This window comes from Thalassophryne amazonica, chromosome 12, assembly GCF_902500255.1.
Source record: "Thalassophryne amazonica chromosome 12, fThaAma1.1, whole genome shotgun sequence".
Lineage (NCBI taxonomy): Eukaryota > Metazoa > Chordata > Actinopteri > Batrachoidiformes > Batrachoididae > Thalassophryne > Thalassophryne amazonica.
This window is the reverse complement of record NC_047114.1, coordinates 104517469-104531653: the sequence shown is the minus strand read 5'-3', so window position 1 is coordinate 104531653 and position 14185 is coordinate 104517469. Positions and strand designations below refer to the sequence as shown.

The 14185-nt window shown below is 42.7% G+C and overlaps 1 protein-coding gene across 1 annotated transcript in view; it reads right to left on the bottom strand.

Moving 5' to 3' along the window:
• amph (amphiphysin) overlaps positions 1–14185 on the bottom strand; it is a 424563-nt gene that overhangs the window by 206289 nt on the left and 204089 nt on the right. Inside the window, exons 11-12 of the mRNA XM_034182651.1 lie at positions 9062–9181; positions 584–667 (exon numbers count right to left, since the gene is read on the bottom strand). Of these exons, the coding sequence (XP_034038542.1) occupies positions 584–667; positions 9062–9181 (204 nt within the window). The remainder of the gene's footprint in view (positions 1–583; positions 668–9061; positions 9182–14185) is intronic.

Below are 14185 nucleotides of genomic sequence, written 5' to 3'. Positions count from 1 at the left end.
CTACAACAAATATCCCTCAGAGGCACACACTATCAGCAACACATTCAGGTCTGAATTTAAGCTTTATGTAAATGAGCAGCTTCTCACAACAGGTGGATGATCATCAGTCCGTACGCCACGGCAGTGAGAAGCGAGCTGCACAATTCTCATCAATGTTCAAATATACTGCATAACAAAATACCAAATTACTGTTAACACTTATTCAGACAATCATCACCTCTGATGTGTGCTGACAGCATGTGTCCCTCACCCGTCCTCCTTCACAGGCACGATGTGTTAAACCCAGGCGCGGTCCTCAGCGTCTCACAAACGAACGTCACAAGGTCGAGTTCCCGGCAATTTTGCTTGAACCACTCATGGCTTAAATGCAGAACGCCATCTCATTATCTGCTTCAGCTGAAAGTCTTTAAGTTTACACGTGAGCATCCTCCACAGGTGCAGCTAATAATGCTGATGAGGGTGAAGGACTCTTCTGCCAGCACCGTCTCCACAGACAAAAAACCAGTTTGCATACCACCTGGAGAGCAAAGAAAAGAAAACAACACCAAAATGTCCAGCCAAACCCCCCAACACACAACAGTACCTGTGGTATTGGTGAAACACTCTCATCTGGCTGAAAGGCATCAAAGTCCAAGTCCAAAAGTGATTCTCCTGGTCTCTCATTGGGCTGTGGACAAAAACAAACAAAGCAAACATAATCCCAGAGTCCAGATAAGGAGAAAATGAGGTAGAAAACAATACAGGGGTCTAGTGGTTAAGCATTGGGCTTCAGACCAGAGGATCCTTGGTTCAAACCCCAGCCTGACCAGAAAATTACTAAGGGTCCTTGGGCAAGGTCCTTATTCCCTGAGTTGCTCCCAGTGTGTAGTGAGCACCTTGCATGGCAGCACCCTGACATTGGTGTCTGAGTGTGTTTGTGTGAATGTGAGGCATAATTGTAAAGCGCTTTAAGCTTCTAATACAGATGGAAAAGCACTACATAAATGCAGTCCATTTACAGGCACATTTTTGCTGTGAACACAGAGTCCACTCAAGACGTATTCCCGATGCTAATGTCACACAAGTCACTTTAGTGTACATTTCTGGAATCTAATATATTCCTATACTACATGGTTATTTACAACCCCAATCCAATGAAGTTGGGACGTTGTGTAAAATGTAAATAAAAACAGAATATAATGACTTGCAAATCCTCTTCAACCTATATTCAGTTGAATACACCACAAAGACAAGATATTTAATCTTCAAACTGATAGAATTTTTTGTTTTTGTGCAAATATTTGCTAATTTTGAAATGGATGCCTGCAACACATTTCAAAAAAGTTGGGACGAGGCAACAAAAGAATGGGAAGGTTGATGAATGCTCAAAAAAAGACCTAATTAGAAACAGGTGAGTGTCATGATTGGGTATAAAAGGAGCATCCCCAAAAGGCTCAGCAAGCAAAGATGGGGTGAGGATCACCACTATGTGAACAACTGCATGAAAACATAGTCCAACAGTTCAAGAACAATGTTTCTCAACATTCAATTGCAAGGAATTTAGGGATTCCATCATCTACAGTCCATAATATAATCAGAAGATTCTGAGAATCTGGAGAACTTTGTACATGTAGGCGGCAAGGCCGAAAACCAACATTGAATGCCTGTGACCTTCGATCCCTCAGACGGCACTGCATTAAAAACCGACATCATTGTGTAATGCATCTTACAGCATGGGCTCAGGAACACTTCAGAAAACCACTGTCAGTTAACACAGTTCGTCGCTACATGTACATTTGAAATGGACAGACACAAAGTGGAAAAGTGTGCTGTGGTCTGATGAGTCCACATTTCAAATTGTTTTTGAAAATCAAGGACCTCGTGTCCTCCTGACAAAATAAGAAAAAGACCATCCAGATTGTTACCAGCACAAAGCTCAAAAGCCAGCATCTGTGATGGTATGGGGGTGTGTTAGTGCCCATGGCATGGGCAACTTACACATCTGTGATGGCACCATCAATGCTGAAAGGTACATCCAGGTTTTGGAGCAACACATGCTGCCATCCAAGCAACGTCTTTTTCAGGGACATCCCTGCTTATTTCCACGAAGAACCTTTCCCTCCCCAATTCCCCGAAGACCTTTCATGCCTTGTCCAATCAGAAGACGATAACACCCCAACTGAACTGAATTGAACCAACTGTATAAAATCTATAAGTTTTCTGGCATTCTGGGTTCTTTGCTGAACACACAACCTGTTGGTATCATTGTTGCGTAATAAAGTGTGTTGCATTGAACCCACCCTGCGCTTGGTGAATGATGACAATCCTCTGATCTGTTCTGCTGTATTCTTCAACAAACCCATTAAGGTCTGTATAATTGCAAATTGAATTCTGAGTTTTCTTGTGTCTCTCACAATTCATGAAAACGTAAGGAACACTTCCAGGTCCTTTCGGACGTGGGGAAGGGTGGTATCCTTAACAATACAAGCAGTAAAAATGAGATTCCTCCAGCTTCTCTGGCTTCTGGGCCTACAATCCTGGATAGGGTGAGAAGCTTGACTATCTGAGAGGGACTATAAGTAAAGCCGTTGCTTCTTTGCACTGAAAGAAGACAGTTGAAGTGGTTTGGGCATCTGGTGAGGATGCCCCCTGGTTGTCTCCCTATGGAGGTCTTCCAGACACTTCCAACTGGGAGGAGGACCCAGGGACGACCCAGGACATGCTGGAGGATTTATATTTCCATGTTGGCTTGGCAACACCCCGGGATCCCTCACGAAGAGTTACAGGATTAGGGAAGTGTGGGATGAGTTGCTTGATCTACTGCCCCGCATCCCGGACACAGATAAGCGGCTGAAAATGAATGAATTTCTATCATTGCTTTTTCTGTTAATCTTGTGCTGTACTTTTTGTTTTGTGTTCTTGGAAAGGCCAAGCTGACAGTCAACATACAGTCTGGCCTGCTTGAGGTTTCTTCCTTCATAAAAATAAAAAAGTCAAGAAGACAATGGCATGCATAAGAATACACACTCTTAAGTATGACAACTAAACCACCACTTTTTCAGCCAGTTTTCTGTAGACAAGTTGGGGATGGACACAGGAACATTTCCAAGTTACTGAATGTGTCTTGGACTTCATTTTCATCATTCTTTAATTTTGGAGCAATGATGTATATAAAAAATCAAATAAATATGAACACACAAAACATCCTGAGTCCATACTGTCTGCAATTATATTTATGTCAAAGCAAATGTAAGAATCATTGTGGGGTTTTGTGTGTGTGTCTGTGTGCATGAAACTTGAATTGTCCATTGTGTCATTTTTTTCTGATCTGTGGTTCTAGTTTGTAGGATGATCAAAAGAAAAATGTTGTCAAGCTTCTTAAGAATTAATAAATAAATAAATGACAGTTGAAAAAAATCCAATTCTTGGTACAAATGTCTGAATAAAAACAATGATGCCAGAAAGATGGGATTGTCAGAGAGATGAAGAAAGTAGACAAGAGTAGAAGGAGATGTGGTGTAAGGTGAAAAGAGAAGTGGCAAAAGGAAAATGAGCAAAATGCATTTAGTGAGCTGTACAAGAAGTAGAACATTAAGAAAGGAGAAAAGGATTGGCCAGACAAAGGGACAGAGCTGGAAAGGATGTGCAGCAGGTTAGGGTGGTAAAAGATTCACATGGTAATGTGCTGACAAGCAAGGAGAGTGTGTTGAGAAGGTGGAGGGAATAATCCAGAAAAAGCTGGATGATGTGGCGAAAGTAAATCAGGAAGTGCAAGTGATTAGTACGGATGAAGTGAGGGCAGCTATGAAGAGTGGAAGGACAGTTGGTCCAGATAACATTCCAGTGGAGGCATGGAAATGTCTAGGAGAGATGGCAGTGGAGTTTCTAACCAGATTGTTTAATAAAATCTTGGAAAGTGAGAGGACGCCTGAGGAGTGGAGATGAAGTGTGTTGGTTCCTATTTTTAAGAACAAGGGATGTGCAGAGCTGCAGCAACTACAGAGGCATAAAGGTGATCAGCCACAGCATGAAGTTAAGGGAAAGATTAGTAGAATCTAGGCTTAGAAAACAGGTGAAGATCTGTGAGCAGCAATATGGTTTCATGCCAAGAAAGAGCACTACAGATGCAGTGTTTGCTCTGAGAATAGTGTTGGAGAAGTATAGACAAGGTCAGAAGGAGTTACACTGTGTGTTTGTGGATTTAGAGAAAGCTTATGACAGGGTGCCAAGAGAAGAGTTGCAGTTTTGTATGAGGAAGTCTGGAGTGGCAGAGAAGCATGTGAGGGTAGTGCAGGACATGTACAAGGACAGTGTGACAGCGGTGAGATGTGCAGTAAGAATGACAGACTTATTCAAGTGGAGGTGGGATTACACCAAGGATCAGCTCTGAGTCCTTTCTTGTTTGCAATGGTGATGGATCAGACAGGAGTCTCCATGGACTATGATGTTTGCAGATGACATTGTGATCTGTAGTGAGAGCAGAGAGCAGGTTGAGTCCAGCCTGGAGAGGTGGAGATACGCTCTGGAGAGCAAGAGGTGAAAGTCAGAAGGAGCAAGATTGAGTATCTGTGTGAATGAGAGGGAGCCCAATGGAATAGTGCAGTTATAATGAGTAGAAGTGGTGAAAGTACAGTGGGGTAAAAAGTATTTAGTCAGTCTCTGATTGTGCAAATTCCCCTACTTAGAAAGATGAGAGAGGTCTGTAATTTTCATTATAGGTACACTTCAACTATGAGAGACAAAATGAGAAAAAAATCCAGGAAATAACATTGTAGGATTTTTAAAGAATTTATTTGTAAATTATGGTGGAAAATAAGTATTTGGTCAATAACAAAAGTTCAACTCAATACTTTGTAACATACCCTATGTTGGCAATGACAGAAGTCAAACGTTTCCTGTAAGTCTTCACCAGGTTTGCACACACTGTAGCTGGAGATCTCCTCTAAAGCAGTGATGTTTTGGGGCAGTCGCTGGGCAACATGGACTTTCAACTCCCTCAACAAATTTTCGATGGGGTTGAGGTCTGGAGACTGGCTTGGCCACTCCAGGACCTTGAAATGCTTTTTATGGAGCCACTCTTTCATTGCCCAAGCAGTGTGTTTGGGATCATTTTCATGTTGGAAGACCCAGCCACGTTGCATCTTCAATGCTCTCACTGATGGAAGGAGGTTTTGGCTTAAAATCTCACGATACATGGCCCCGTTCATTCTTCCCTTAACACAGATCAGTTGTCCTGTCCCCTTTGCAGAAACAAAGAAGAGTCCCAAAGCATGATGTTTCCACACCCATGCTTCACAGTAGATATGGTGTTCTTGGAATGCAACTCAGCATTCTTCTTCCTCCAAACACGACGAGTTGAGTTTTTACCAAAAAGTTCTATTTTGGTTTCATCTGACCACATGATATTCTCCCAATCCTCTTCTGGATCATCCATATGCTCTCTGGCAAACTTCAGACGGGCCTGGACACGTACTGTCTTAAGCAGGGGGACACGCCTGGCTGTGCAGGATTTGAGTCACTCTCTGTGTAGTGTGTAGCCTTTGTTACTTTGGTCCCATCTGCAGGTCATTCATCAGGTCCCTCCATGTATTTCTGGGATTTTTGTTCACCATTCTCATGATCATTTTGACCCCACGGGATGAGATCTTGCATGGAGCCCCAGATCAAGGGAGATTATCAATGGTCTTGTATGTCTTCCATTTTCTTACAATTGCTCCCACAGTTGATTTATTCATTCCAACCTGCTTGCCTATTGTAGATTCACTCTTCCCAGCCTGGTGCACATCTACAATGTTCTTCCTGGTGTCCTTCAACAGCTCTTTGGTCTTGGCCATGGTTGAGTTTGGAGTCTGACTGAGGCTGTGGGCAGGTGTCTTTTATACAGATAACAAATTCAAACAGGTGCGAGTAATACAGGTAACAGGTGGAGGACAGAAGACCTTCTTAAAGAAGAAGTTACAGGTCTGTGAGAGCCAGAAATCTTGCTTGTTTGTGGGTGACCAAATACTTATTTTCCACCATAATTTAGAAATAAATTCTTTAAAAATCCTACAGTTGAATTTCCTGGATTTTTTTTCTCATTTTGTCTCTCATAGTTGAAGTGTACCTACACTCAACAAAAATATAAACGCAACACTTTTGGTTTTGCTCCCATTTTGTATGATCAATCAATTTCAATCAATTCAATCAATTTTATTTATATAGCGCCAAATCACAACAAACAGTTGCCCCAAGGCGCTTTATATTGTAAGGCAAGGCCATACAATAATTACGTAAAAACCCCAATGGTCAAAACGACCCCCTGTGAGCAAGCACTTGGCGACAGTGGGAAGGAAAAACTCCCTTTTAACAGGAAGAAACCTCCAGCAGAACCAGGCTCAGGGAGGGGCAGTCTTCTGCTGGGACTGGTTGGGGCTGAGGGAGAGAACCAGGAAAAAGACATGCTGTGGAGGGGAGCAGAGATCGATCACTAATGATTAAATGCAGAGTGGTGCATACAGAGCAAAAAGAGAAAGAAACACTCAGTGCATCATGGGAACCCCCCAGCAGTCTAAGTCTATAGCAGCATAACTAAGGGATGGTTCAGGGTCACCTGATCCAGTCCTAACTATAAGCTTTAGCAAAAAGGAAAGTTTTAAGCCTAATCTTAAAAGTAGAGAGGGTGTCTGTCTCCCTGATCCGAATTGGGAGCTGGTTCCACAGGAGAGGAGCCTGAAAGCTGAAGGCTCTGCCTCCCATTCTACTCTTACAAACCCTAGGAACTACAAGTAAGCCTGCAGTCTGAGAGCGAAGCGCTCTATTAGGGTGATATGGTACTATGAGGTCCCTAAGATAAGAAGGGACCTGATTATTCAAAACCTTATAAGTAAGAAGAAGAATTTTAAATTCTATTCTAGAATTAACAGGAAGCCAATGAAGAGAGGCCAATATGAGTGAGATATGCTCTCTCCTTCTAGTCCCCGTCAGTACTCTTTGAGATGAACTCAAAGATCTAAAACTTTTTCCACATACACAATATCACCATTTCCCTCAAATATTGTTCACAAACCAGTCTAAATCTGTGATAGTGAGCACTTCTCCTTTGCTGAGATAATCCATCCCACCTCACAGGTGTGCCATATCAAGATGCTGATTAGACACCATGATTAGTGCACAGGTGTGCCTTAGACTGCCCACAATAAAAGGCCACTCTGAAAGGTGCAATTTTATCACACAGCACAATGCCACAGATCTCGCAAGATTTGAGGGAGTGTGCAATTGGCATGCTGACAGCAGGAATGTCAACCAGAGCTGTTGCTCGTGTATTGAATGTTCATTTCTCTACCATAAGCCGTCTCCAAAGGCGTTTCAGAGAATTTGGCAGTACATCCAACCAGCCTCACAACCGCAGACCACGTGTAACCACACCAGCCCAGGACCTCCACATCCAGCATGTTCACCTCCAAGATCGTCTGAGACCAGCCACTCGGACAGCTGCTGGAACAATCGGTTTGCATAACCAAAGAATTTCTGCACAAACTGTCAGAAACCATCTCAGGGAAGCTCATCTGCATGCTCGTCGTCCTCATCGGGGTCGTGACCTGACTTCAGTTCGTCGTCGTAACCAACTTGAGTGGGCAAATGCTCACATTCGCTGGCGTTTGGCACGTTGGAGAGGTGTTCTCTTCACAGATTAATCCCGGTTCACACTGTTAAGGGCAGATGGCAGACAGCGTGTGTGGCGTCGTGTGGGTGAGCGGTTTTCTGATGTTAATGTTGTGGATCGAGTGGCCCATGGTGGCAGTGGGGTTATGGTATGGGCAGGCGTCTGTTATGGACGAAGAATACAGGTGCATTTTATTGATGGCATTTTGAATGCACAGAGATACCGTGACGAGATCCTGAGGCCCATTGTTGTGCCATACATCCAAGAACATCACCTCATGTTGCAGCAGGATAATGCACAGCCCCATGTTGCAAGGATCTGTACACAATTCTTGGAGGCTGAAAATGTCCCAGTTCTTGCATGGCCGGCATACTCACCGGACATGTCACCCATTGAGCATGTTTGGGATGCTCTGGACCGGCGTATACGACAGCGTGTACCAGTTCCTGCCAATATCCAGCAACTTCGCACAGCCATTGAAGAGGAGTGGACCAACATTCCACAGGCCACAATTGACAACCTAATCAACTCTATGCGAAGGAGATGTGTTGCACTGCATGAGGCAAATGGTGGTCACACCAGATACTGACTGGTATCCCCCCCCAATAAAACAAAACTGCACCTTTCAGAGTGGCCTTTTATTGTGGGCAGTCTAAGGCACACCTGTACACTAATCATGGTGTCTAATCAGCATCTTGATATGGCACACCTGTGAGGTGGGATGGATTATCTCAGCAAAGGAGAAGTGCTCACTATCACAACAACAATATTTGAGGGAAATGGTGATATTGTGTATGTGGAAAAAGTTTTAGATCTTTGAGTTCATCTCATACAAAATGGGAGCAAAACCAAAAGTGTTGCGTTTATATTTTTGTTGAGTGTATGTTGAAAATTACAGACTTCTCTCATCTTCCTAAGTAGGAGGAGTTGCACAATCAGGGGCTGACTAAATACTTTTTGGCCCCACTGTAGGTGAGGGGTGACGAGGATGGACAGGATTAGGAATGAACATATCAGAGGGACAGCTCAGGTGGGATGTCTGGAGACAAAGTCAGAGAGGCAAGACTGATGACAGTTTGGACTTGTGCAGAGGAAGGACCCAGGGTACATAGAGAGAAGGATGCTGAGGATGTAGCCACCAGGCAGGAGGAGAAGAGGGAGGCCAAAGAGGAGGTTTATGGATGTGCTGAGGGACGACATGCAGGTGGTTGGTGAGACAGAGGAAGACACAGAGGACAGGGTGAGACAGAAACGACTGATCTGCTGTGGCACTCCCTAATGGGAGAAAGAAAAAGAAGCTGAAAGAGAGTTTCAAAAATGCAGGATATCCCTGAACTTGGTGTACCAGTTTCACTTGTGGCTTCACAAATGATAGTTCAGATTTATCTATCCTTGCCAGTGATACGTACATGTAATAATGATTTGTAATCCACAAACCTGTGATGGAGATGGTGCTGGTAAGAATTCGCCTCCAAACAAGTCAATAATCTGTTCTTCAGCCACCTCCTTAGTGGGTGTGACCTTTGGTGGTGGGGGGACTGGTGGGCTCTTTTTAAGCTGTAAAATAAATAAATAATAAAAATAAATAAAATTAATAAATAAAAGATGCAGTGGCAACATAGCTCCCAAATGTACACATGAACATTTAATTGTGCAGCATTTCAGAAATTTCTGTGCGGTGATCTGATCAACATCTGTCCAGCATCTGTCCATGAAGTTTCTGATTCATCCATTTAAGAGAACTAAAGGTTTATTCTACACCAACTGGATTTCTTGTTTGTGATATTTCACCATTCACCCAACAGTAGAGTAAACTTTGAAATGAGTTCTTTATTCTTTCCAGCAGTAATGCATGAAGCCAACAGACCATTGATGGTGAACTCATATGCATATGCGCATATGATTTCTATTGAAAACATCGTTTCTCTCACGTCTGAGAACTGAATAATAATATTTCTACAAAAAACAGCTGAAAAAAAATGTTCCCTACTCATAAAAAAAAAAAAAAATCTGAGTGGATATTTTCTTCTTCACCACTAAACTGGCTGATCAGAAATTGGATATGACATAACAGGCGCCTCATATGTTCATAAACCATTTGTGACCTTTGGATGGTCTCATTCCACACGTTTCCTTTAATTTATCACACACTTGCCAGTCAAACTCAAACTCTGTATTTCAGGTGGTGCTCAACAAATTAGACAAACAACTAAATAAACTGCTCATAAATCAGCGATGTTGGAGCACAGAGTATGACCAAAAACACTTCATAATGTGCTCCTGGGTGTAAGTCAGAAATATTAGCACCTTTAAGAGTTTTCCGCCTGATTAAAAACCACAGTGTTTGGTTGTGATATAAGTTGACAGAGAACTTCTTCTTCTTTGTCTTTCGGCTGTTCCCATTAGGGGGCGCCACAGCAGATCAATTTTTTCCATCTCGCCCTGTCCTCTGTATCTTCCTCTGTCACACCAACCACCTGCATGTCCTCCCTCAGCACATCCATAAACCTCCTCTTTGGTCTCCCTCTTCTCCTCCTGCCTGCTGCCTCCATCCTCAGCATCCTTCTCCCTATATACCCTGGGTCCCTCCTCTGCACATGTCCAAACCATCTCAATCTCGCCTCTCTGACTTTGTCTCCAAACCGTCCCACCTGAGCTGTCCCTCTGATATGTTCATTCCTAATCTTGTCCATTCTTGTCACTCCCAAAGAGAATCTCAACATCTTCAGCTCTGCCTCCTGTCTTTTTGTTAGTGCCACTGTCTCTAAACCGTACAACATAGCTGGTCTCACTACTGTTTTGTAAACTTTCCCCTTCACCCTTGCTGATATTCTGCGGTCACAAATCACTCCTGCCACCTTTCTCCATCCACTCCACCCTGCCTGCACTCTCTTCTTCACCTCTCTACCACACTCTCCATTACTTTGAGCAGTTGACCCCAAATATTTAAACTCATCTACTTTCACCACTTCTACTCCTTGTAACTGCACTATTCCACTGGGCTCCCTCTCATTCACACACATGGACTCAGTCTTGCTTCTACTGACTTTCATTCCCCTTCTCTCCAAAGCAAATCTCCACTTCTCCAGACTAGACTCAACTTGCTCTCTACTCTCACTACAGATCACAATGTCATCTGCAAACATCATAGTCCATGGGGACTCCTGTCTGATCTCATCCGTCAACCTGTCCATCACCACTGCAAACAAGAAAGGACTCATAGCTGATCCTTGGTGTAATTCCACCTCCACCTTGAATGAGTCTGTCATTCCGACTGCGCATCTCATCGCTGTCACACTATTCTTGTACATGTCCTGCACTACCCTAACATACTTCTCTGCCACTCCAGACTTCCTCATACAATAAATAAATAAATGGACTGCATTTATATAGCGCTTTTCCATCTGCATCAGACGCTCAAAGTACTTTACAATTATGCCTCACATTCACACCGATGTCAGGCTGCTGCCATACAAGGTACTCACTACACACCGGGAGCAACAGGGGATTAAAGACCTTGCCCAAGGGCCCTTAGTGATTTTCCAGTCAGGCGGAGATTTGAATTTGAAGGATCTTCAGGTCTCAAGCCCAACACCTTAATCACTAGACCATCGCCTCCCCCATAACTAGAGTGCAAACCTCCACCAACACTACCAACCAACCAACCAACTTTTTTCTTATATAGCGCCAAATCACAACAAACAGTTGCCCCAAGGCGCTCCATATTGTAAGACAAGGCCATACAATAATTATGAAAAACCCCAACGGTCAAAACGACCCCCTATGAGCAAGCACTTGGCCACAGTGGGAAGGAAAAACTCCCTTTTAACAGGAAGAAACCTCCAGCAGAACCAGGCTCAGGGAGGGGCAGTCTTCTGCTGAGACTGGTTGGGGCTGAGGGAAAGAACCAGGAAAAAGACATGCCGAGAAGGGGGGCAGAGATCGATCACTAATGATTAAATGCAGAGTGATGCATACGGAGCAAAAAGAGAAAGAAACAGTGCATCATGGGAACCCCCCCCCACAGTCTACGTCTAAAGCAACATAACCAAGGGATGGTCCAGGGTCACCCGATCCAGCCCTAACTATAAGCCTTAGCGAAAAGGAAAGTTTTAAGCCTAATCTTAAAAGTAGAGAGGGTGTCTGTCTCCCTGATCTGAATTGGGAGCTGGTTCCACAGGAGAGGAGCCTGAAAGCTGAAGGCTCTGCCTCCCATTCTACTCTTACAAACCCTAGGAACTACAAGTAAGCCCGCAGTCTGAGAGCGAAGCGCTCTAATGGGGTAATATGGTACTACGAGGTCCCTAAGATAAGATGGGACCTGATTATTCAAAACCTTATAAGTAAGAAGAAGAATTTTAAATTCTATTCTAGAATTAACAGGAAGCCAATGAAGAGAGGCCAACACGGGTGAGATATGCTCTCTCCTGCTAGTCCCCGTCAGTACTCTAGCTGCAGCATTCTGAACCAACTGAAGGCTTTTTAGGGAACTTTTAGGACAACCTGATAATAATGAATTACAATAGTCCAGCCTAGAGGAAATAAATGCATGAATTAGTTTTTCAGCATCACTCTGAGACAAGACCTTTCTGATTTTAGAGATATTGCGTAAATGCAAAAAGGCAGTCCTACATATTTGTTTAATATGCGCTTTGAATGACATATCCTGATCAAAAATGACTCCAAGATTTCTCACAGTATTACTAGAGATCAGGGAAATGCCATCCAGAGTAACGATCTGGTTAGACACCATGCTTCTAAGATTTGTGGGGCCAAGTACAATAACTTCAGTTTTATCTGAGTTTAAAAGCAGGAAATTAGAGGTCATCCATGTCTTTATGTCTGTAAGACAATCCTGCAGTTTAGCTAATTGGTGTGTATCCTCTGGCTTCATGGATAGATAAAGCTGGGTATCATCTGCGTAACAATGAAAATTTAAGCAATACCGTCTAATAATACTGCCTAAGGGAAGCATGTATAAAGTGAATAAAATTGGTCCTAGCACAGAACCTTGTGGAACTCCATAATTAACTTTAGTCTGTGAAGAAGATTCCCCATTTACATGAACAAACTGTAATCTATTAGACAAATATGATTCAAACCACTGCAGCGCAGTGCCTTTAATACCTATGACATGCTCTAATCTCTGTAATAAAATTTTATGGTCAACAGTATCAAAAGCAGCACTGAGGTCCAACAGAACAAGCACAGAGATAAGTCCACTGTCCGAAGCCATAAGAAGATCATTTGTAACCTTCACTAATGCTGTTTCTGTACTATGATGAATTCTAAAACCTGACTGAAACTCTTCAAATAGACCATTCCTCTGCAGGTGATCAGTTAGCTGTTTTACAACTACCCTCTCAAGAATCTTTGAGAGAAAAGGAAGGTTGGAGATTGGCCTATAATTAGCTAAGATAGCTGGGTCAAGTGATGGCTTTTTAAGTAATGGTTTAATTACTGCCACCTTAAAGGCCTGTGGTACATAACCAACTAACAAAGATAGATTGATCATATTTAAGATTGAAGCATTAAATAATGGTAGGACTTCCTTGAGCAGCCTGGCAGGAATGTGGTCTAATAAACATGTTGATGGTTTGGATGAAGTAACTAATAAAAATAACTCAGACAGAACAACCGGAGAGAAAGAGTCTAACCAAATACCGGCATCACTGAAAGCAGCCAAAGATAACGATACATCTTTGGGATGGTTATGAGTAATTTTTTCTCTAATAGTCAAAATTTTGTTAGCAAAGAAAGTCATGAAGTCATTACTAGTTAAAGTTAATGGAATACTCAGCTCAATAGAGCTCTGACTCTTTGTCAGCCTGGCTACAGTGCTGAAAAGAAACCTGGGGTTGTTCTTATTTTCTTCAATTAGTGATGAGTAGAAAGATGTCCTAGCTTTACGGAGGGCTTTTTTTATAGAGCAACAAACTCTTTTTCCAGGCTAAGTGAAGATCTTCTAAATTAGTGAGACGCCATTTCCTCTCCAACTTACGGGTTATCTGCTTTAAGCTACGAGTTTGTGAGTTATACCACGGAGTCAGACACTTCTGATTTAAAGCTCTCTTTTTCAGAGGAGCTACAGCATCCAAAGTTGTCTTCAATGAGGATGTAAAACTATTGACGAGATACTCTAACTCCCTTACAGAGTTTAGGTAGCTACTCTGCTCTGTGTTGGTATATGACATTAGAGAACATAAAGAAGGAATCATATCCTTAAACCTAGTTACAGCGCTTTCTGAAAGACTTCTAGTGTAATGAAACTTATTCCCCACTGCAGGGTAGTCCATCAGGGTAAATGTAAATGTTATTAAAAAATGATCAGACAGAAGGGAGTTTTCAGGGAATACTGTTAAGTCTTCTATTTCCATACCATAAGTCAGAACAAGATCTAAAATATGATTAAAGTGGTGGGTGGACTCATTTACTTCTTGAGCAAAGCCGATAGAGTCTAATAATAGATTAAATGCAGTGTTGAGGCTGTCATTCTCAGCATCTGTGTGGATGTTAAAATCGCCCACTATAATTATCTTATCTGAGCTAAGCACTAAGTCA